The 25,120-nt window shown below is 39.1% G+C and overlaps 1 protein-coding gene across 7 annotated transcripts in view; it reads left to right on the top strand.

Moving 5' to 3' along the window:
* LOC121296624 (ATP-binding cassette sub-family C member 3-like) overlaps window positions 1–25,120 on the top strand; it is a 104,262-nt gene that overhangs the window by 77,510 nt on the left and 1,632 nt on the right. For 2 of the 7 annotated variants that reach the window (XM_041222365.1, XM_041222371.1), the window contains 11 exons: window positions 3,512–3,617; window positions 4,239–4,392; window positions 4,902–5,109; window positions 9,376–9,689; window positions 17,570–17,769; window positions 17,988–18,114; window positions 18,793–18,894; window positions 19,538–19,684; window positions 22,169–22,327; window positions 22,962–23,128; window positions 23,618–23,812. In XM_041222365.1, the coding sequence (XP_041078299.1) occupies window positions 3,512–3,617; window positions 4,239–4,392; window positions 4,902–5,109; window positions 9,376–9,689; window positions 17,570–17,769; window positions 17,988–18,114; window positions 18,793–18,894; window positions 19,538–19,684; window positions 22,169–22,327; window positions 22,962–23,128; window positions 23,618–23,812 (1,879 nt within the window). Of the gene's footprint in view, window positions 1–5; window positions 717–750; window positions 959–3,511; window positions 3,618–4,238; window positions 4,393–4,901; window positions 5,110–6,276; window positions 6,588–9,375; window positions 9,690–17,569; window positions 17,770–17,987; window positions 18,115–18,792; window positions 18,895–19,484; window positions 19,685–22,168; window positions 22,328–22,961; window positions 23,129–23,617; window positions 23,813–25,120 lie in introns of those variants that run through there. The other 5 variants (XM_041222369.1, XM_041222370.1, XM_041222367.1 and 2 more) reach the window with 5 other exon arrangements.

The following is a 25,120-nucleotide window of genomic DNA, read 5'->3' as shown; positions in this document are numbered from 1 at the left end:
TGGGTGCCTACAGTTCCTCAATATTCACATCCTCTACTGCATGCATTCTGAATCACCCTGTATAATTCAGTAATTTTACTAATGTGCTGTAGATTTTTCAATTGCTCTAACTTCTGCATATTTCAAGACAAAAAGCTAAAAAAGTGCAGTGTATGAGACAACCCTATTTATGAAATGTTTTAATTTTTATTTAATAAATTTCGATCCCCCACTGGTTCAGATCAATTGAATTATTGTATACAATAAACAATGAAGGACACCCAGCACCTCACAAACTGATACTGTAGAAAAGATATAAAATAATAAATACATTTTAGGTCACCAGATGTTTTTCACAAATTACTGTTAGTTTCCTGTTAATCTAAGAGAATAAACAAATGGTATAAAAAATATAGAGCCCAGTATTCAATTTAGAGTCGCAGTTCCACTCACAAGGACAACCACATTTTGTGGACTGCCGTCCTTTATAATACATGCACGCACGTACACACGCACTCAAATCTCAAACTATTAATATATTCTCAAACACTGTTTCTCAAAAGATGTTATTGTTGTCAGAATGCCAAGTCCTCTCTAACATGTCATAACTTGCACTGGAAACACCTTTTCTTCCCGTCCCAAGTTTCTGTCTCTTGTATGCCAACTCTTTATATTCTTTTCATTTAACTTGCTTTATCTCCAATGCTGTGCTTTAGATGTCGGCCCAGAAGCCATAGGTAAGTTGTCTGTCTTTTTGGAGTTAATGGGGAAAGGTAGGTAATTTCCTTTTTTTTATTGCCAAGATAATCCCTAGGCTGTTAGTAGATATTTCTGCTGCACATATTCTAAAGCTTTTCTCCTTGTTTTCATTACAATGTTCAAGTCCTCTGTGGCTGTGAGTGAGATCTTGCTGGTTCGAATCTTGGTGGCGGAGAGTTGTCAATCAGGGAGCGCTGCATTGGCCTTTGCGGTCCTGCAGGTTAGGAAGGAAAAGTGTCTGGGCATGGTGCTACAGAAAGCATATGATTTCAGGCAAAGTAATTTGCTACAATTCAAGTCGTGGAAAAAGGAGTGTGAAAGGCTTGTAGTTTTCCATCCCTGTGTTAGTTCAGCATTTACAGTCAGTCGTATGCAAATGTATAAGAACACGTTAAGATTAGTCATTCATATCCTTTATATACTTACCTGCATAAAAACCTCTCATGTGACAAATTCAATTTTCAGTCAGTAATCCATGATATAGAAACAATAGGCACTCAATAGGTGAAAATGTTAGACCACTTTGTGCTTTAATTAGGCATCTTAAACAACTTCTGAAAAGTCTCAAGCATTTTACCCTTTGTGGCTCGTCACTTTCTCTTACTATTTTAAATTAATTGCATGTTGTTAAAGTCCTCAATTAAATTAGACAATCACTAATTTGCCTATTTTGACAGTTTTTCAAGATTTTCAGTTGCATGGTTTAATTTCATATACACAACAAATCATAACAGAAGCAATAGGGTGTTCCAATGCATTTGCACACTACTGTACCTTAACACATTGATCATGAGGTACAGTAGGTATGTGAAATGTTAAAGCCAGCTACAAATACAATACAGTAATAGTCACAGCCTTTCCTATATGTTCTGTGACACCTAGTACATTATTCATATATTCTTCAAAGCCACTGTGTAAATGAGGTTGTATTCATGGTCAGTAATAAAGTACTGAGTTGCAGTGGTTTTCCTTTCCCATATTTCCCCTTGCATAGTCACTGCAAGCAATGCAGCAGCCACAAATTCAACACGTCCCATCTCTGAAAGCACTTGAGAAGTATGGATATTTTTAAAGACTAACAGTGCTCACCTTAACCAAAAGGGACCAAACAATCCGCACACTTTCAAACTAAAGCGCTAATGTTGTAACGATCACACTGCAGAAGCAGTTGCACTGTCCTCCCTAAGGAGATACTACAGGCACAATATCTATAACTAACTAAGTCAGCAAGAGTGACAAACAGCAAAAGCAGGGACGTCAGAGGCGTCAATTTCACGAACAAACGGTTTATTGTTGTAAACTTTAATGTTGTAAATGAAATTGACACCTTATTGTAGAGAACATTTAGTGGAAGGTACAGGTGAGTAAGAAAGTAACGTGAACTAAACAAACATCCAAACAAACTAACATTAAAGCGAAATAAAAGGTGATGTCCTGTGAGCCTCTAATAAACCCACACACACACAAACACCACACCAATACAAAACCAACACACTGACAGGCCAAAAAGACAAAGGTGAATGAATAAGTATATGGGGAAAACAATTACAAAGACAGTCTTGAAGGCAATGGATAATAAATGAAATTTAGGCCTAACAAGTCCAGTGAAGCAATGCACATGTAATCCAAAGTAACAAAAGAACAAAACCAAAATTACAGGAACTAAAGTATCAAAGTAAAGTAGAAAAAATGAAAAAATAGCGATCATACAAAATGGTGAGTCTTTTGAGTAGTACCGGGTTGAGTGGTGAACAGCCGTTTGGAAAATATCAGGAGGATCAGGAACAAAATGGAGACTGAACACACTAACAAAAAGCAAACCCTAAACAGAACTTGAACAGCAACTAAACTTAAAAAAGTAACAGTGTAAACAAAAAAGAAAGGTTTAGACAAAGTACAAGATTATGAAAAGAGAAAATGAGTGCACCAGTATTTATCTACAATAGTTAAAGTTACACTGTTAATTAAGTAATATGCTGTTTGTTTGTTTGTAAATGGATTCCTCAAGAAAAAATAGAGTCTCTCTTGGCCTAGCCAGCCAGCTTTAATACCGGTACTAGCTTCCAAGGAGCTCTGAGATTGGAGGAGTGTATATCTGAATGAGCCAGTGGGGGAAGAGGATGAACAGAGGGTGATAGCAAGGAATTATGGGAAATTGAGTTCTAACCTGGCCAGGCTACTGACCCTAATTAAAGGGACAGGTGGGTGAAACTTACACCCACTTTATTGAGCAAGTGAATTGCTACAATGTTATGCCTTCATTATCCTCAAAAAGACACATAGGGCATTTCAGTCACACATTATCAATATCGTTAAACTTGTTATTTAAACATAAAAGTATTTGGATGCTTTAAAATTAAAATAAAATGGGAATAAAATGACACCACCACCTCTAGTTGTGCTGGTAGCTGAATGCTGGCTGTTATATCTATTCACCCAGATATCTTGATGTCACTGCAAAGATCCCGGGGTACCCAAACTAACCTCTATCCAGTCCCCCTGTCGGTACATCTCTTCCTCAATGGGCAACAGCTGTGATCTCAACCACAACAATGTGTGAAACAAGATTGTGTTAAAAGTTCACTTAATAAGTGTTCTGAAAGGTTTATAATCTGAAACAGTCTATGTTTCTATACAATATGCAAGACGAGGCAGGATGCTGGTTTAAACACTGTTGCAAACCACACTAAACTGAGCCTCTGCACTCTTGTTCAGCGTGAAGATCCGCACACTGCTAAATGCTCACTGTAGATTTAATCTGACTTTGTTGCAGAGCTGGAGGAAGAAGAAGAGGATTTCCTAGACGACACCTTGAGTAACCACATTGACATGGTAGACAGTGAGCCAGTAGTGAGCGAAGTTCGCAAGCAGTTCATTAGGTAGGACATTGGTTTATACTTTCTCAAAGTGAACAGAGAAACCTTTTTTTTTTTTTTCTTTTTTTGATAAATGTAGTCATTGCCAATTTTACCCTGGTTTTTCTCCCCAATTTTGCATGCCCAATTATTATCTGTATCCTTGCCACACTGCTGGCAACCATCTTGTTAAGGAACAATGGTGCAGCCCATTGAAACTCTAAAAGATCTCTGGTGCACTCTGCTAGAAAAAGAAAGCATTGGTTTTACATTTCAAGCTGCACCGCATGAGACCCGCTCTATGTTGTGAGGTACTTCGAGGTATTTCAAGTTTATTGAGGCACCGTGGAACCTACAGTATGCATACAAACATTTTTATGATGTTTTAATCATTCTTAGGGTTATAAAATAGCAGAAGGAGCTTCCAGAGATGAAAGGCTGTGGCTTCACATAGAATCAAAGACAACTGCTAGTAAGAAAGGTGCAGAAGTAGCTGTGAATGTAGCTGAATGGTAGTTGTAGACAGCAGTAGGGAGCAAAAAGACATTTTGCAAATGCCTTAGTACTTTGAAGGTTTTTTTTTTCCTTTTTTTGCTTTTCATTGTTTGTAACTCTTTTTCTTGTTTGCCTTCTACAATTTCTCAGGCAAATTAGTGTAATTTCAGCAGACCTGGAGAACCCCCAAAAAATATCTACAAGAAAGAGAAAGTGCAGCGAAAGGAAAGCGGCTGAACACCCACCTGACAAGAAACCATCAGCTCAGAAACTCATTCACGCAGAGACCGCAGAGACGGGGAGAGTGAGTGAGCCAGCGCAACACACTGTGGGGTGCACAGTGTGTTGCAAATTACATTTTATTGATTTGCATGAGTTGTGTTAATAGGTTATACTTCTATGAATGAACAACAAGCTGCATTTTATTCTTTTGTTAAGTTAACCAGTTAAAATAATTAAAATAGTCATACTTTTTACGATATTTGACTACACATAAATAAATACGGAACAACATTTTTGTCAGCTATCTAAAACACATGATTAAAATTTTGCACAGATACAATAGTATTTACAGGTGCCATATGAACTGGGAGCTGAGGGGGTAGAGTGTTACACAGTACAGATTAAGACCCCACAGATTAAACGCTCTACAAGCACCACTACAGCCAAATCTCTTTGGTGTTTAAGACACTAGGTTCGGACCCACCCTCCGTCCTGTTACATTAAAACATGCGTTAAAATGAAAGTTAAAATGTAAGATTGAACTGCTCTGTTTCTGAGAAATCACTGGATATCCTCCTCTTTCTACCCTAGGTGAAACTGCAGGTGTTTTGGGAGTACATGAAAGCAGTGGGCCCCGTTTTGTGCGTGTTCATATGTTTCCTGTACTGCTGTCAGAATGCTGCTGCTATAGGGGCTAACGTATGGCTCAGTGACTGGACGAGTGACTCTGTTGTTAACGGAACTCAAACAGAAACAAGCATGAGGGTTGGGGTGTACGCAGCACTGGGGCTAACTCAAGGTAGGAATCTCTTATAAGGAAAAAATGTATCCGTTGCTTTTGTTAATTGTTTAGACATGAAAGTCATATTGCATTAGTTTATCATTGATAATAAGTGTTCTATTTGATCTCATGTTTTCCTAGCCATTGTACTCTTTTAACTCTTTAAGTTGCTAGCATGGGATAACTTATTACATGACAAATTAGTGCATTAGATTTGTTTACAGGTCTGCTGTTTTGAATAGAGCCATCTACTACTAGAGTGCCCTGCAGGTTTTGTTGTTGTAATTTGCTTTTTACACTTCAAGTGGCAAGTTGCTCTTGACCACGATCTTCAGATTTAAAATAAAACAAAATAAATATAAATGTCAATGTTTGTTGGAAAAGAGAGCAGTGTTGTGTACCATCACAAGCCCTTTAAGGCATTTATGTTGATGCATTTTTGTGGCACAGTTTAGTTCTAAAAGCTGTATATTTTCACATTTTCCTTTAAAAAATGTGACCCATAAAACCAAGTGCTGGTATTATCATTACCTTTAGTTCATTTCCAGGTTTGTTCTGGGAGAGCATCTATCCCTTTGAATGTCTTGGAGATTATTAAACTCAATCTCTGATTCCATCATAAAACATTTCAAATTAATAAAAAAGAGTCCCAAACAGGGTCACATGGTAAAAACATGGCAGTCAAGGGAGTGGAAGTTCAAGTTCCAGCTGTGCCAAGTTGCTGGTCTTCACTGGGGATTCCACAAGGAGTGTCGCATTGGCTCCTGCACTTCAGTGTGCTAGGGAGGCCAAATCAGGAACTCACTGAGCTACAGTGCCCCCTACTGGCCAGTTGCTCAGTGAGCTCGAGCAGCCAGACTAGATACAGGTTTTCTTTTGATACTGAATATCAGCTAGTGAAAAAGGCTTTTTGAGTTTAGATTTCTAAGTTTCACTGGGATGTCATTGAAGTGGGTGCTTTTATTTATTTATTTATTTTTTTTACAGCTACTACAGACAGTATTACCCTCTCCCCTTACAAAATGCTGTGATATACCATGATACAGTAATAACAAAAAGTATTGCATGCATGTCCGAACAGCAATTCATCAAGGAAAAGTAATATTCAGAATGTAAACCAGGGTAAACTCCAGTGCGAATGTTGCCAGTGGCTTTTTTTATTGTTGTTTTGTTTTTTTGAAACAGGCGTCCTGGTAATGATTTCGTCCTTTACTCTGGCACTGGGTGGCATTGGCGCCGCCAGAAACCTCCACTCAGCCCTGCTGGAGAATAAGTTCTGCACCCCACAGGCTTTCTTTGACACCACTCCCTTAGGCCGCATAATCAATCGCTTCTCCAAGGACATTTACGTGATTGATGAGGTCATCCCGCACACCATCCTCATGTTCTTGTCGACATTATTTAGCTCTGTTGCCACCTTGATTGTAATCATTGCCAGCACCCCTCTCTTTGCTGTGGTCATTGTGCCCCTGGCAATTGCGTACTTCCTTGTGCAGGTATTTGTGAACTCTTTTAACACAAACAAATGCAAAAAAAAAGGTATATGTTCATTAGCTTAACGGTGCCCTATTGTATAATAAAACTAGTTGACATGGTATTGTACAAAGCAACTTTGTACTGTCCCCTTGCCTTTATATGATGTGTGTAATCGTTTGGAGTGGTTTGACTGAGTTCAGGAGGTGCTCTTTAGACCCTGCCATAGACATATGTAATGTGTGTATATATGTGTATATAATATATATAGTGCTGTATATAGTGCTTGCACCATCTAGTGCACTGCAGTGTACTGCCAGTCAAAATAAACTTGCTCTGACTTGTATAAAGATGCTTTGGCTGTTCTGCACTTTGTTTCGTATATCTATGCTACTAGAACTGAAGAGCAGGTCCTGAACCCAGGTGAAAGCAACCCTAATGAAGACAGGGAGAACTGCTTCTAGTTGAAGCTTTTATCATTCAAAACAACACAATATTTAGGAAAACCAAGAAGAACCACTCTGAATGAATGCAAACATCAAAAAGGAAAGGAAGAGTAAAAAATAAGAGAAGAAAATTCAACTTGAATGCATTTTGATGGAGAAATCTTTCTGGAAAACAAGTCGATTCACAATCCTGGTAGGCTGAGAAACTAAGTCACAGCATAGGATTCCACCCACTACCAGAGTCTGTACAGACATTTTTGTGATTATTTCCAAGAACTGAATAAAGTCTGATATTCATAAAAAATGTTTCTAGAAAAGAAAAAAAAGTCTTGAAATGTTTTATAAATTGAAATCAGATTACATTTAAAAAAAAAATGTTTGTGAGTTAAATCTCAAATTCGAAAAGCAAGTTCCCAAGATAATCTTAAACCCAGCTCCATCACTATGAGAATGGAGAAAAAAATTGTTTTAAATCTCCTTGACGGTGGGGCACCTTTAAGTTAGTAAGAGTCTTGCAGGTTCAATGTGTTCAAGACACTGCTCTTTTTTATATCTGGCTGTTGTGTACTCCCATTTTCAGTCTTTCTAGCTGCAAGTCACTTTACTCATTTTCCTTCCCGCGCTGCACCGCTTAATGCTATCTGCAAAACTCTTTGAACAGACGACTCAGTAATACACAGTATAAGATTTGAAAAGAAAGTTTCTATACCTGGAAAAACAATCACTGGTTTCACAGGGGCAGCGGTAACGGTTAGTAGAAGGATATTTTTTCATGGTTTGATCTAATTAATTGCATTGCCATGGCTCTGCATTGGTTCTGGAATACTTGTATCAGGACTGCTGTGTAATATTTGTTCCTTTCATGGAAATGCTGTGGATTCCTGCTGGTTCCAGCTAGAATTTCTTCATAGCAATATCCATGCATCATCCATTCCAAAATGTGTTCTGCTTTTCTGCGATGTGCAAAAGCCAATCCTCGTATGTATTGTATTTTTACAACTGTGTCAACCTATTCAGCTAGACCTGACAACTGTTTGATTCTGGCATAGGCTGCTGGGAGTTTCGAAACAGCTTTGAAATTATCTTCCAATTGCTGTGTCTCCTCCGAGTCACGTGATTATTTCCCCCTTGATTTCTGCAACCAGGAAATCATGTGAAATTGATTTGCTATTGATTGGGCATTAGCAATGTATTTACCTGTGTAAGGGAAGTTGCTGTTTTAAACTCCTTTTATTTGTTGCCTACAGGCAAAGGTTCTGGTATCTCTATTTCTGAGGTACAGTGCTGGCCACTAGATGGCAGTGCTGGGGCTGAGAATCTCACACCTCAGAATCTCAGATCACAGTCAAAAAAATACATTGTTTTTGTTCTGTTTTAGTTGACGTACTTTTCATGTATTTTTATTTTTTCTAATAATGTAGGGTACTTTATATTGAAGAGGCCATCAGCTTTGTTTTTCTCCATAATAACATAACTGCAGATTGTGCAACGCATTACATTTGGTTACAGGTTGAAGAAGACTGGATATTTCCCAACATTCGAATGGATTACCTGTCTTGTGTATACGTTGATGTTATGTCATTTATATCCACACTATTAGCAGGGAGTATTTTGACTTGATCCTGGTATTCTTGTGTGCTTCTATAGTGCTTATGTAGTTTTAGTAGCAGATTAGCTAATCCAGTTCGTTTCTTTACAGGTCACTGTACCTGGTAATGCCCCTTGGCCTTCTTTTTCAAACAGTTTTACAGATAGTGTCCCATGTTTAATTTTACACTAAAGCATAAATCTACCTGGTTTGTTGGCAGTGCAGTTTGTTTACATTCACTTCATATTCAGAGCTTCACCTTCTCCTGTTACTACTTAGTCCCATTGTATCACGGTGCCCCACTTACTTTTCTTTTGGTTGGTTGAAGGCAAGATCTTCAGAACAGCTTTTGATGGGTTGAAACTTTTGTTTAATGCATTGTGGTCATGATGTCCTAGTTTGTCACGTTATTGTCTGATGCCAGATTGTCAATAAGCTGTATCATAGGAACTGCTTATTGATGTAGCCATTATAAGCTGGGAGTGTAGGTCGAGGTAACCTACTTTCTCATGGTACCTGTAGTTAATACCATTGACGGGGGTATGTTTCAAATATAATTATCATGAATTATTTTAAAATGCTCAACTCTTATGCAACTTGTTATTTGCTTACCCTATCAGTTTGCTAAACCTGTTAACAATGAGATTTTTTCATAGCACACAGTGCCACCTGGTGACAAAATGCATCACGGATAATAAAGAACTGTGTACTCCCCGCCCCTGCCCCCCATATGTGCATGTTGAATCACAGTTGTTTTTGTTGTGCTATACCACACAGGTCTTCTTATCTTCATTACCTGTTTTCTAAGCCGGGCCTACTTGATGCTGAAAGCGTCCCAGATGATTCACCAGCAAATGCTTCAGGGCACCCTCCTATTCCCTCTGAGCTTTTTTGAAGCCACGCCCTCTGGGAGAATTTTGAACCGATTTGCCAAAGACATCGACACAATTGATACCCACATCCCTGAAAATATTGACATTTGGATGCGCACTTTCTGGTACACTGCCTCCGTCCTGCTCATATGCTCAACCCTCACTCCCATCTTCCTCATAGTGGTAGTGCCATTAATGGTGTTCTATTGGTGGGTCCAGGTAAATTACTCAGCTAACTCAGTGATATAGCATGCCACGTGTTTTGTTTTTTCTCTTTAATACCTGTGTGATGTGGTCAGTCTTTTTAGTGTCCATACTCAGAAACAAATTTGTAAGGATTTTAGAGTTTGGAGTCCACAAAAAATAACTGCCATATAATATTGCTCCGGTGTCTTGTGACAGAATCTGTAAATATAGCATGGTTCACAATTGTATATCCATGTACAGTGTGGTCTTCCACCCCCAAATGAATATCTTAATGTGTTAATAGTTCCCTATCAGGTATGAAATGTAGCCATTACCGAATGGGTGTTTACCTGTAAAGATCCCGAACCTGAATAGAATACCAAATCTGCGTTTGAGCGCTCGTGACGCAGCCCTGCTCGCCCCCAGTCCTGACTAGAGCAGGGTACCCAGGGTACCGTAGCACCGCGCCTGTTCAGTTTTTACTGTTTCAGTTTACTGTGCAGTTTTACAGTACTGTATACTGCATTCATCCTGTTACATTATGTAGAGTGGCTCTCTCCCATCACCTGCTAAAGAAAAGACTGCGTCCTTTACAGATGGTTCTGCGCCGAAGCAGAGTAGGAAAACTGTCCGAGGCAAGAACCAACGTAAGAATCCATCCTTACAGTCTTTTTCATCTTCCTCTGCCTCCTCCTCCTTTCCCTAAAAAGAGGAAGAGGGAGCATCACCATCCTAAGAGATCGTCTGACTCCGAACTAATGGAGAAACTGTGCAGCTGTTTCCCATCGGGCACAGTGCTTGTTGCGTCAGTGCACTGCTCTGCTGCGTTAATGCACTGCTCTGCCTGCCCCTCCTGTTCCCTTGGAACAACATAAGGCTTTAAGTACAGACTGGCACCACAAAGATATACTGTCCGTTGCCGCCTAGCGGCCCAAAGTTCCCCTTGGAGGAGGTAGACTCTGACAGTCCATTACCAGTTAATGTATCCCTGTCAGCAGAACTGTTATCATTAATTAAGAGGGCCACTGCAAAATTGCAAGTGACCTGGCCTGAAGATGGGAAAAGGAAACAGTCCATCTTTGATGATGAGCCTGCAAGTGTACCTGGATTGAAGTACAATTGTCATGGGATCACCCTACTACAGCTCTGGCTGTTTCCCAGTCAGTGGGGTCATTATACAGCCTACATGACACAGAAAAACTGGGGTTGGCTCACCTCCTGTAGATGCTGCAGTTGCCTTGCTGGTGCAGATGTCTAAACTTGTGCTCTGGACCAATTTAACAAACAGTGTTGTGTCTCAGAAAACAATCTGAAGCAGGCTTACTCAGCCGGTGCATTCACCGCATGGCTGGGTAACTATAATAGTGTACCGGTAGCCTACCAGACCTGTTTATTGAAGGCTCTCTCTGAGATTCATAGACCCTCACCACAGCAGCTGGAGGAGCTGCGCTTGGTGAATAAAAACCTGCTCCGTATCTCTAAACTGAACGGACAGGCTATGGGCAGGAATGTTGCTACTTTGGTAGCTGCAAGAAGACAGATTTGGCTTTCCCAGGCACGAGTGTCTGATGGGGATAAAGCACCACTGTTAAACTCCCCCATTACACTGGGGTATACCTTAGGTCCTGCGGTGGATGAGATGCTACTCTCACTGTGCGCGGGAGTCCACAAAGGAACTGGTGCGTCTGCTTCCCAAGCGACCACCCCAGGTGCACAAACCAGCAGCAAACCGGCGCCCAAGGCCCCAGCAGCCTCAGAGACAAGCGCAGCTTTGCTGCTACTAAATCCAGAGGGGATTTTCATAACCGGCCCGCGGCCGTGCACCATGGCAGCTTTAACAAGTTCCGTTGCCAGCTGCAGAGGCAAAGACCTCAGGCTAAGCCACAAGCTGCCACAAGCCCAGGGTTCCTTTTTAGGGAACCACCTGGAGTATTGGCGTCATGGAGATCTTTTCAAGCAGACACCCCCCATTGGGGCATGACTACAACTTTAGTCACAGATGGAAGGGTTGTGCTCCAGGTACTTCCTGGTACTCAAGTGGGATGGTGGCCTCAGATCAATCCTCAAACTCAGACAGGTCAACCTGTATCTGAGTCGACAGAGGTTCAACATGTTTACCGTGCGACATCTGTTGCAGTCCATCAGGCCAGGCGACTGGTTCACTACGCTGAACTTTCATATCCCCATAAAACCAGGGCACAGGATGTATCTGTGGTTCACTTTCCACGGAACAGCATATGAGTTCTGTATACTGCCATTTGGCCTCTCTCGCTCCCTGTGTCTTTTCAAAGTGTATGGCATCAGTGCTCGGTAACCTGGACGACTAGCTAATTTGTACCCAGTCTCCAGCACAGGCAGAGGCCCACACAGAATTCGTCACTGACTACTTTTATCAGTTGGGCCTGACGGTGAATCGTTCAAAGAACCAGGTCACACCTATGCAGATAGACTCCTATCTAGGAGTACAGTTGGACTCCAGGTCCATGCTGTCCACTCTATCAGACACCAGAGTGCAAACAATAGCCGCCTATATAAAGCTCTTTTAGCTCAATACAGCACATAGTGACATTCCAGAGACTTCTGGGCTTGATGGCAGCAGCTGCCAGATCCTTCCTTTGGGTCTCCTGCAGGTATGCCCTGCCCAGGCCTGGTTCAACAACAGGGTTTTTCAGCTCGTGTTGAACCCAGGCTGCTTAGTGATAGTGTCTCACCACTGTCTAAAGGTGCTCTCTTGGTAGACACAGCCTGCCCATCTACGTCTAGGCATAATAGTGGTCATCACCATGGACATGTCAAGCCACAACTGGGGCGCTGTGTGGAATGGCATGGGTGCACGGGGGCTGTGGACCTCCCTGTAGCAGGGTCGCCACATAAATCTTTAGGCAGTTTATCTGGCCCTGCAGAATTTTTTACAGATGGTACAGGGGAGACACGTGCTTGTCTGGACAGACAACCCTACTGTGGTGGCTTATACAAACCACCAGGGCAGCTGGTTCTCCATAATAGGAGACAGGGACCCACTGTGACTAGAAAAAATCAGGCAGGACCAGGCGAGGGTGCTATTAGTAGCCCCCTACTGGCCCAGGAGACTTTGTTTTTCAGCTCTGATGCAGCTCCTGAGCCACCAGCCGTGGAGCCTGCCCAATTGCTGCAGTCTGCTCAGTCAGGCGCAGGGGACCTTATGGCAATCTGACCTTCCTGTCTCCCCAAGAGCTCACTTCCTGGGAGGCCAATTTTTTAAAGAACCTTGGCGAAGGATATTGTTCCTCGCTGGAGGCTTAACGTAGTGCTTGAGGCACTTATGAAGCCTCCATTTGAGCTTTCACATTCAGCTGAGCTGATATTTTTTGTCACTTAAAGCAGCTTTCTTGCTTGCAGTCACCTCCGCTATTGCAAAAGCCTGCTTAATTTTTTCAGAAGCCAGGACAAAGGTTACACTTTGTACCAATCATGCTTTTTTACTTAAAACTATCTCGGCATTCAACATCAACCAGTGTGGAATTGGAGGCGTTCCGTCCACCTCCTTTCCAGTCTGACAGGGAGCGATGGTTCCATATGCTCTGCCCTGTGTGGGCACTAGCTTATTATGTGGACAGGACACAAAGTTGGAGGCAGTCCAAACAGTTTTTTGTCTGTTATGGGGCTAGGTCCCACAGGAAAGCCCTGTCTAATCGGAGGCTATCAAAATGGAAAACAAACAGTCAGGACTGCCAGTGACCGAGCCAGCTTGTCCCCTCCAGAAAAGTTCACTGACCATTCCACCAAGGACATGGTTGCCTTGCGACGGCTTTGTTACACTCACCTGTTTTGTACTTGATAGGGAACGTTGGGTTATTATCATAATCATGGTTCCCTGAAATAGAAATGTAAGCAATAACATTCAAGGTCGCTGCGTCTATGATTGCAGCATGTTTGAAGGAAAAATGGTGGTGGTACCTGTATCCACAGGCCTCTTGTGCTCTCGTTGGCGAGCATGGCTGTGTCACGGACGCTCACACGCAGATTTGGTATTCTATTCAGGTTTGGGATCTTTACAGGTAAACACCCATTTAGTAATGGTTAAATTTGTATTTCAGGGAACCATGGTTATGATAATAACCAAACAATTTTGCACATGTTAGTAATTAGCCTAACTGCAGCTAGGTACAGTTGGTCAATAACTGGTCAGTTATATATGCTATTCTGCAATTCACTTTAATTAGGATTCCAAGTCCTGTTATTCTGTGATAAAACAATACAGATTGGATTAACAAGTGTCACAATGGGTCTCTCAGCGAGACAGCAGTTTGTTAAAATCCAGGGCTTTAATAAATAGCGAGACCAAAACACTAATGTAATAACTATAATTACAGGAACATGATGTGTGCTTGGAGACCCTCGATATCATCCACTTGTACACCTTAATCATTCGTCCGACATTCATATTATCTGTGGTAATTGAGCTGTTTTGGAAAATGACTTAAACTGTCTCCACACTACTGTGGGAGAGAACGGAAACAGAACAGCTAACTATAGGTAGCAAATACTAGTTAAAATATGATTTTAAAAAGAAATTGTGATTATTGATATCATTTTAACACGATAAACTGACAAGGTAATTGTCTTTTTAGTCACTCCTACACGCTATAATATGTTTGGATGTTTTGTTGCTGCAGACAAATTCCTCAAATGAAGAAAACAAAACAAAATACAAATAAGATAGTAAAATGCGCCATGTGTGCTAAAGACTGAAATACTTTCCGTTTTACTTATTTGTATTAGGTTTTCAAATACAAAATATGTCTACAAATGTTTTTTTTATTACATTGTAATTACAGAAAGACCTTTTTAGTGTTTTTATTTTACCAGTTCAGTTTAGACATATTTGGTATTATACCAAATGTTTTGTAAGTAGTTTGGAAAAATCGGAATTTGAAAAGTAAAATGATGTCAGGTAGTAAAAAAGATCAGCAGTCCTGTTCGGCAGTAGATGGTGTATATGTGGGGAATTGTATGTTACATAGAACAGTAAAAAACGAACGTTGTACTATTTTATGTCATTGGTGACGTGTGCTGCTTATACCATGAGCATATTGTTTAATGAACAGAAATGGCTGCAATAACTGAGCATGGCTCACAACCTTTTAGTTACAGATATGAACCATGTAAAACAACTGTCTGTCACCCTGTTCACTCACATTTACATTTTTTCCTCATTAAATGTAAAATACCACTACTCATCAATTTGTGTCCGTGGTGCACAATTTAGAAAACTGAAATACTAAATCTGCTACTCTGGGCTCACAATCTTTTTGGAATTAGTAGTGAAAAAATACAATACCTTTAACCTTATAAGAAATGCGCAGCTATACATAGAGGCCAAAAAAATTTGAGGATCACCAATCTAGAAGTAATGTAATATCTGGTTAACCTGCAGAGCTCAGTTAGGGAACATAAGGCATCTTTCATCACCCAAGCACAGGAAGGCATCTCTGTTACATTTCCAGTAGCCTATATTGACCAGATATTCCATGTTACACAGGCATAAACTAGAACAGTCTGCCCAGCGCAGGCTTTATAAAGTAAAATACAGTCAAACTCTGTTAAAGTCACCATCCGCTTTTATTGAAATGGCCTGTAGATAAAGGGAGTCTAATATCACTTTAGTTATTAACACACTCTGGTTAATATCAGTCATGTTTATCAGACATGCAGCTGATACCACCCGCGTTACATGTAGGTAAATTGTTGTTATTTAAATATTCTCATATATAAAAGATGGCAGCATAACATGGCATCCTGCAGTGTATATGTGTACTGTATGTAATTACAGCTATAGCCAAAAATTTAGGATTAGCCATATATATATATATATATATATATATATATATATATATATATATATATATATATATATATATATGAACATAATTTAGATTCTTTATAGAACATCATGTAATCATACAAACTACAAGGTGACATTGCAAAAATTCTACCAGAAGCCATAATTTGTCAGTTTTTCGTTAAGTATAAGGAAAACTACAAAGCGTTATGTAATTCAGTATGTTAACGTAATATTATTCAGCAGGTTTCGTTCAACTTTATGAAGCAGAATGAGTTAATTCAGTAGGATGCTGCACTGCTTTTGGCCATAGCTGTACAGTGGGGCTTTCTTGTTCAAGTGGCACCCCGGTGCACAGCACGTCGGGTCACGCTGCCTGTCTGCTGAGAGAAGATTAAACAGACCCCCCCCAGCAAGCTAACTGGCAGGGCTGTCTCTGCTATTTACACAGCTGTGGTATATAAAGCAAATACATTGTGATTGGATCCTTCCATATTCATTTGTGATACATTCTGATATAAAAATAAGTAACTATAAAAGCTTTTATTTGGTATAAGCCAGGTTCGTTTGCTTGTGGTAGATTTTTGGGAATTCATTGATATTGCGTCTTTGCTAAAAATACTTCTTCTGGCTAATTTGAACCAGACTTTGTCACATTTGAAGAAAGATTGTTTGTCTCAGTAATCTGTGGGTTCCAAAATAGAAGCAGTTTCCCCATGATCAGCCATTCTTGAATGACTTTTGAGTTACACTAAGGTAATTTATGTGTATGGGCTTCATTTCATTCTAAAATACCACCACAAACTAAATGAGCCTAAAGCCAGTTTTCTGTGTTTGCTTAACCAACTCTGAAAACAATCCTTTTTGCTATTGTTTTACCAGCCCTATTTATGGTAACATACTGTCCTCCATGTTCAGTCTTATAACTGAGTACAGATCCTTTGCGGCTTGAGATAGGTTGGGGAGGTTTAAACATCATAACCAAATGTTTTATTTGACATTTGAACAATAACTGCCTGTTTACGGGGTGCATGGGGTACAGGGGCCTGGGACGCAGTTTGGGGAGCCCTTAACTGTCACAGTTGGCAGTAATGTCAGGCCATAGGGGTTTAAGTTTAAGGCCGCACCAAAATTAAATACATGTTTTATGTTAAAAAAAAAAAAAAAAAAAAAAAAAAAAAACTGGGTTGTTTGTAATATTTACCTTTTCACTACTTTATAGTTTTTATGGATCTAGGTAACAGTCCATCTGATTAAAATCAAATTACTAATAATGGAATTTAGTACTCCTTGCAGAGGTGCAATTCAAATTAATTCCAGGGTGCCTGTTACTGATTTCCTCATCTCGAAATTCCTAATGCTGCTGAGTTTGTCTGGAGTTGCTTTGATTATGTCTGTTTGCATTGCCTTATTCTTTGCATGGCTGCTTTGCACTAAAACTAAAACTAAAACTATGGTATATATATGTTTAACCCTGGCTGAAATGTGTTAAAGTTAGTGTGGGTCTTAGCAGTGTTTTGCAAAACTACAGATGCTAAAACTCAGACTAACAAGCCTGTAAAAAGCCATCAACCCTTTACCTCATTGAAATGACCCCTTTGTAAACAGTGTCCTTGTCATGTCATTATAAGTACATGTATTCAACTGTTGTGATTTAGTATTTTAAATAGTTAGATCGTTTCTTGTAAGAAAAACAAAAAAACAATGTTGGGTGAGATTCAGTAAGCTATCATTCCAGTTTTCCTCAATGTTCTTCTTAAATAACAAATTAAACATTCATTTATTTATTTATTTATTTATTTACAATCCCTTACATTTGTATGATTGCAGTTGCAATGTTTGACACATTGTGGATCACGGTATGAAATTTGAAGCTACAATACCTGGTCTTTTAATGTTAAAAAAACCCCTTTAAATAAATAAACCAACATGTTGAATAAAATTGCTTCTATATAAACCTTAATAACTTCCTACTTATGTAACATTACCAGTTTTAACAGGGAAGTAGATGCTTAATGAATCAGCCCATTACATGTATTTTTCATGTTGAATTTTCAGCTGTTTTAATTGACTTTTGGTTTGTCCACTACAGCGGTTTTATGTGGCAACATCTCGTCAGCTTAAGCGCCTGGAGTCTGTCAGCAGATCTCCTATATACTCCCACTTTTCAGAAACAATCACGGGCACCAGTGTGATCCGTGCGTACGGACGACAAGATGCTTTCGTTCTCATAAGTGACAAGAAAGTGGATGAAAACCAGAAAAGTTACTACCCTAATATTGTTTCCAACAGGTAAGATCTTTTTGCTATTTCCTGAATATTTCATGTCTTGCCTGTTTCAAATTCTATTACATGTGTTATGAATGATTCTCTTTTATTACTATTTAGATCATTATTTGCCGTGATTACTAACTATTCCAACAAAATTTGAGTTTATGTACATTCTAGCTTAATTCGCTCTTCAAAGAGCGTCAGTCCTGTGATGTGTTTATTGCTCATGGTCGTTGCAGGTGGCTTGGCATTCGAATTGAATTCATTGGAAACTGCATTGTCCTGTTTGCTGCCCTGTTCTCAGTGATTGGGAGGAGCAAGCTGACCCCAGGCCTAGTTGGACTCTCTGTATCTTACGCATTGCAGGTAAATAGCATGTTGTTCTTTCGAGTGCCACGTTTTCCTGTTTTTGTTCAATTGCAGCAGCTAGGTTTAATTCAAAAGCTCAGCTTTTGTTAACCTTTGTTTGCAAATTCATAACATGATGCTTTCATTCCATTCATGGTGCTACATTTCTGTGAATTATTTTTATTATTTTTTATGAAAAGTTAGTGACCATATCTTTTTTCATAATGACAGATTGTGTCAAATGAAAATACAGTGCAGTTGTATTCTTTTGCTAAGCACTGAATATCATTTAAAACAAACTCAATTCACAAAACGATGCTATTCATAAAATACCAAACATTTAAGCTGAAAGAATTTCAAAAAGATGATAGACAAAAAGAAGATGTGATACAAAAAAATGTGATACAAAAAGAACAAATTTTGATTTACTTCATTATATACACACATATACAGTGTATATATATATATATATATATATATATATATATATATATATATATATATATATATATATATATATATATATATATATATAGAACACCATTACACCATGTAAGAATAAATCATGGATTTGAATATAAACAATAACAAGTAGTTGTCATGCCGTCAAACACCTATAAATGACATTGCCATAAACTAAGGTTGAATGCAGGTCTGGATGTTTGTGGAGAAATATGTTTGGTTTACATACCCTAGGTCACAATGTCTTTGAACTGGATGGTCCGGATGACCTCTGACCTGGAGAGCAACATTGTGGCAGTGGAAAGAGTGAAGGAGTATTCTGAAACTGAGACTGAGGTAAGAAAATGAGAGAAACCCTTTTACAGAAGGAATTTAAACATCTACATTTGCCTTCAATTAGCCTGTAGTGGAAATGTTTATTTAACAGTAACACCCTTTGTTATTAAGTACATTAACTTTGGTATTTGGTTAACCATTGAGAAGAAATGTTTTGTATAAACATTATCTTTTTTTTGCACAAACATATTTTGCAACAATTTGACAATACCAGTGTTAGGTTAGGTTGATTGTAGCTAAAAAAAAAAAATAAATCCACAAATGTTACCTGGTAAAACACAAGGATAAAGAAAGTGATTATTTTCTGAGGCCATTTAACCTGAAAGTCGAAATGTCCCTGTCCTGTCATTAACAAACACGCTGCTTCCCTATTGGTTGATATGCTTTCAGCCAGTAACATGTGTAGACCCAGAAGACACCGCTGAGGTGAAATTACCTATGAAGTGTAACAGATTTCCTCAGTTTCATAGAAACTGAGAACTTTCTGTAGCAGTCAGGTATACCGGTTTTTCTTCAATGTGTTTTTCTTTCAAAACTCCACATTAAGATCTCTGTAGGTAAGATTTATGCGATCATTTTGTTTGTTACAGTCACTTGCAAGTTGGTGATTAGTATCCTAACCTGGACAGCAATGTTTGAACAGGCACCCTGGATAGTACCAGACAAAAGGCCTCCAGAGGACTGGCCCACCCAAGGGAAGGTGGAGTTCAATGATTACAGTGTGAGGTACAGGGAGGGACTGGATCTGGTACTGAAGAACCTGACTCTGCAGGTGAAAGGAGGAGAGAAGGTAAGGCATTGGACCATACATCGACTGTTAAACCTTTTAAATGTTACAGAACATGAAATGCATTACGTTAGTACATCATGGGTCATAAATAGGCTTGCTACTTTTTGATATTAAATAGAAATGATTGAAATAGATTTATATAGGATACACGTCGGTAAAAACCACTCGCAATTTTTAATTTTCTTCCCAAAAATAATCATTTAGAAATCATCTCTAGTTTGTGCAGTTTTCTGTCCCGTCTCTGTTCCGCTCCGAGTGGCTAGGCATAGCTGTCAGTCAACCCAGTGGGCTGTTAGTACTGTGGTTTCACTGTCATTTCACCCTGTTCTGACAGATCTCATTACCTGAAACAGCATTAGAGTGCTCTCATTCATTTAAATACCTGTCATTCATTAGACTGTCACCGACTGCACTTTCATTTGCCAATCACAGTGTCCGTCATTCAATGCGCTGACTTTGAAATTAGCGGGTAAGGTGTAGGTAAGCTTTTGCTATGAGTATTGTGCAGAATACCCCTGACTGAAGTGAAAACTGTAAAGAAACGTGGGACAGGAGATGAAGAAAATATCCTGGTATGTAAACTGGTATGTAACTGCAAAGCAGAAGTCACCGCGAAGGCAAACAAAATGGTTGAGCACATGCAATCAGAATATTAAAATATGAAGGATAGTGCTCAGAAACTGTCTTTAAAAAGTACAATGGAAGCTTGCTTGGTGAAAATGCAGGAAATAAGCAAGAATCCAGTGCTGGTTTCCCTCATGATTTAATGGGTGCTCTGTGTTTTGAAGCGATTCTGCTCAATGCTACTAGTCGTGGAAACATGTTATCTGAGTCCAGCTGTGCTGAAGCTACGGACGGCGAAGCAGGTGGCTGGCGATTCTGCCTCTATAGCAGGAGCAGGGGGAAGCTCTGAATCCAAATAATAAGTGGAAGTTAGTTCTATGCATATTTTTACTAGTAAATGTATGCTATTAAATTCTGAGTAAAAAACCTTTATATGCTGCGTTTTCTGTGGTTTATTTGAAACTTTTTTTTTAATTAAATAAATGTCAATATTAGTCACCGATTTGGCAAAAAAATTAAAATCAATTAGTAGCAAGCCTAGTCATAAATCAACTGGGCAGTACATTTCTTAACATATACTCGGGTTTCCCCCTTTCACCCGTGGAAAACCGTGGAAACCATATGGCGAAAACCTGAAGTAACACAGGCATCCCTTTCAAGAATAAACCAGTTACATAAGGTTCCCCCGTCACAAGAATTGCATGGTCAAGGCTCCTGGCCTTGACCCCATTCTCTCTGCCTGAACACCCTCATTAGACCATCTATCCAAGTGGTCTGAAGGCCTTTTTAAAATTACAACTACCAAATACATAGTGCATAGTTTATAGTCTGAGCTTTCCTAGCTGCTGCAAAACCCTGCTGTGAAGGATTTGGAGGCAGCAGAGACTAGCAGACAAGGGGCGCAGCACAGCAAGACTGCTGCATGATGTCTCTTGGTATGAAATCAAATTGCACTAGGCTCAAAGCTGGAGGCATGTTTTCAAAATGTGTCGTGTGATGAGTCGACTACCAGAGGTCGACTGCCACTTTTCTAGTTGACTTTTTGGTGCTACTCCTCGTCACATTCATAAAGGTATAATGTCCAATAAAGTTTACCAATGTCCCATAAAGCTTTTCTGTTTTTCAGGTTTTATTAATTTTATTTTCCGGTTCTTATTTTTAGCTATTTTTGAGTTTTATGTAAATCGTTTTTTGGGGGCTTTTGTTTTTGATATACTGTATGAAATTTGTGTTTTTGTTTACTTTCCAAAATGCTTGAGTGTTTTTTTTTCTTCTGTCAAAATATGTATAGTAGTAAATTGACAGTACTTGCACTTAAGTTGTACCTTCTTTCCTTTGCTGTCTTCTACAATGAAATCCCTATGGTCATGGGCACATTCTTCAGGGGTTTTTGTGTGTGGGCAGTTTTGTATATTTTGCCACAATTCTGTTTTAAATCCTCCATATCTTAACTGTAATACAGCTTTAAATCTTGCTAACAAGCCTCCAATCCTAATTGTAATCTCATTTTAAATCTTGTAAGCAGAGTCTTCAATAGAAATTTAGGAATGTGCTGTCACTCAGTAGTTGGGGTGGGTTTAAAGTATTCAGAACAAATCAATGATAGATACAAGTCAGGAAGGTGGGACATTGCCCAGCAGAACTGGTAAATGTATTTGTTATTATTTTTGTAGTAGGTTTTATTTTTTAATGGAAAAAGGGTAAAGTCAATGTGAGTTGATTAACCATTTCCACAGTTTTTCCGGTGTTTATTGGCTATCCACCGATTTTTTTTGTATCGAGGGGGGTTTGTCGGTTAAAACCAAAAACCAGAAGCCCTAGTTATAATACATAACTAAACGCCCAATTTGAACTTTGATTAAACACTGGTATGGCTCCCGAGTTACTAACTGGTAGTATGCTCTCGTTTAAATTGTGTAGATTGGCATCGTGGGGAGGACCGGAGCTGGCAAGTCGTCCATGACTCTGTGCCTCTTCAGGATCCTGGAAGCTGCAGCAGGAGAGATCACTATAGATGGGGTAAAGATTTCAGAGATCGGTCTCCATGACCTGAGATCCAAGCTTACCATCATTCCTCAGGTAAGCCACTGTATCCAACAACCTAATATCTAACTGAAATTTGTGCTGGATCGGTGCAACAGCAATGAGGGATCTAAACAGTGAGAGGACCATCCCTTTGACCTGTGTGACCAATTTGCATCCTTGTACTCCTGTAAGAGAGAATGGCATTGCTGTGGCGTGTTACACGGTAATAATGCAAGTCCTGAATCAATAAAGTAAGAGACAGGAGGATGAGAGTATGATTTGAAACAGGGAGTTTCATTATTACAGAGGAACACACCGCACTAATGTCATTAATAGTAGTAGTACAGTAGTGACAAAGTTCTTTATTTAATTTACCTCTATCTGAAATAATCATTATAGTCCACTGAAAGAGGTCATATAAATTCATAAATCTATGACAAAAAAAGGGCACTGGACTTCTGTTATCTTCAGTTGATTCATTGGGCAAATTCCACACAAGTGTAGCTGGGCTTATGACCAATTAACTATCCATATTTGCTTATACAAAGGCATTTAAAGAAACCACTTGCATTTGGCGTTATGACGTTATTGGTTTAATAGTGTGACCCTGTTATAGCTTCCTGTCAAAGTTCTAATATGGTTTAATATGGTATAATATTAATTATAAAGCGTTCTTTGTGAAATGTAGGACCCTGTGCTGTTTTCTGGAACCCTGCGCATGAACCTTGATCCCTTTGAGAAATATGCAGATGAAGACATCTGGAAAGTGCTTGAGCTTTCTCACTTGAATAAGTTTGTCAGCAGTCAACCTGCTGGGATAAACCACGAATGCTCCGAAGGAGGAGAAAATCTGAGGTACAGCAAAATTAGAAAAAATAGTTTTGATGAATTAGCTTGAAGGGGGAGAGGATGCTAACTTTACATGACAGCCATTGCACAACTTACATTTGTCCTGTATACCCAATTATGGTGGTACAAAATCTCATCCAACAGTACTACCAATGGCACACATCGCCAACACATTCTGGAGCATACGTTTCGCTTTGTGACAAAGGGGAGAAAGCTCCAAATAAGCTAATCCCCCTTCCTGGACCCAGACCAGTCACATCTGACAAAAATTACAACAAAAGAATATACTGTTAAACCTCTAATAGCCTTTGCTTTATGTTTTGCATGATTTTTAAGATATTTGGGCCACACTCTCACTTTCAAGGCTCTGTTCAGGAAGAATGTTAATATAGTTGTATACCTATTTAATAATTAAGATGTTAAGTGCATGCTGATATTTTGCTGTGATGGACGTGCTTAGGTGTAAGTTAAAATTCTAATGTCTTTTGGCTTCAGTGTTGGCCAGAGACAACTTGTATGTCTTGCAAGAGCCCTGCTGAGAAAAACTCGAATTCTGGTCCTGGATGAAGCTACTGCTGCTATAGATCTGGAGACAGATGATCTGATCCAGTCTACCATCAGAACCCAGTTTGAAGACTGTACAGTCTTCACTATAGCACACAGGCTTAATACTATATTGGACTACACAAAGTAAGTACAGGGGAAATTCTTGGACATTATAACTTTAATCAATGTGCACTTTTGGATGATTTCATCCAAGATTAGTGCTAATCAGATTTTGTGAAACCAGTTACCATGGGTTTATGTATTTAAGAAAGTGTGGGATCCCAGAACTAACACCAATCTAACCTTTTGTTTGCTAAACAAACTACCATGGGGAAATATACAAAGAAAAACATAAGGTCAGAGTCATGTCCCTGATAACACATAACTACTGCAGTGGTATCTCAGTTAAAACGTTACTATAAGGTTTTGTGTAAGATGTCTTTTATTGTATAATAAATGTAATTTTACAAAGTTTGGGTGAGTGGACCACAAAGCAGTTCTGCTTAACCTGTGCAAAGGAGACACCCTTCAGCACAATGTATTCTAGTCTACTAGTGAAGATTATAACCAGGAATAGGTTTAAAATGGAAGTTATTTTTATTTTTGTAAAACGTTACATTTACAAAAACCGCCACTAGCATGCATTGGTGATACTATAGTATTTATTAAAAACTGAAGTGAAGCTAGCAAAACATGTTTTTAAGTGTTTAATGAAGTTAATAGGATGCTCCATTTTACAAGTACCAAGCATGTTTTTTTTTTTTTTTAAGGGGGTGGGGTGGGGGGGTTAACATTTGAATTATATTAGATATGGTGTTCTATGCACTGGATGACATTTTTATACAGGATAAGAGGTACTGCAATTTTGGTAAATATTTCTGTGATGGGGTGATATGTGGTTTATAATTTTAAACAAAGCACCAGTTAAGAGGTCTGTATATTCAGATATATGTGTAACTGCATATTGACAGTACAATATGGTCAATATTAACTCGTCATACCACCCAAATATGAAATATGGCATTTGACGGCTGTTCACTATGCATTGACAATGTATGTCATTCTGTATATGTTGAAGACGTAGGTCATAGTAAATTTGCAGCATTTGCAGCAGTGGGATGTGTATGGTGTGGACCTGCTTTAAACACAATGTGTAAGGGCTATTCAAACCAAGGCGGCCACTGGTCAGAGGAAAAAATGTGGCCTCTGTTGTTTAATCAGTAGCAGACATGTTTATTAAATAATTTCAATTTAAAAAGAAACAAAAAACGAAACAAAAACATGAGCTGCAGATGTCCCCAAATGTGATTTGTCACTTTCAGTTGACAGTGGTGAGCACTGGGGGCACCAGGAAAATAAATGTAAAAGCTTGACATCTCAATGCATTATAGTATTCTTTCTACATTGTCTAATTGTAGAATACATTAGTATACGTGATACAGTAACACTTCA

This window comes from Polyodon spathula, chromosome 21 (genome assembly GCF_017654505.1).
Source record: "Polyodon spathula isolate WHYD16114869_AA chromosome 21, ASM1765450v1, whole genome shotgun sequence".
Classification (NCBI taxonomy): domain Eukaryota; kingdom Metazoa; phylum Chordata; class Actinopteri; order Acipenseriformes; family Polyodontidae; genus Polyodon; species Polyodon spathula.
The sequence above is the reverse complement of the archived record's forward strand: the minus strand, read 5'-3'. Positions and strand labels throughout refer to the sequence as shown.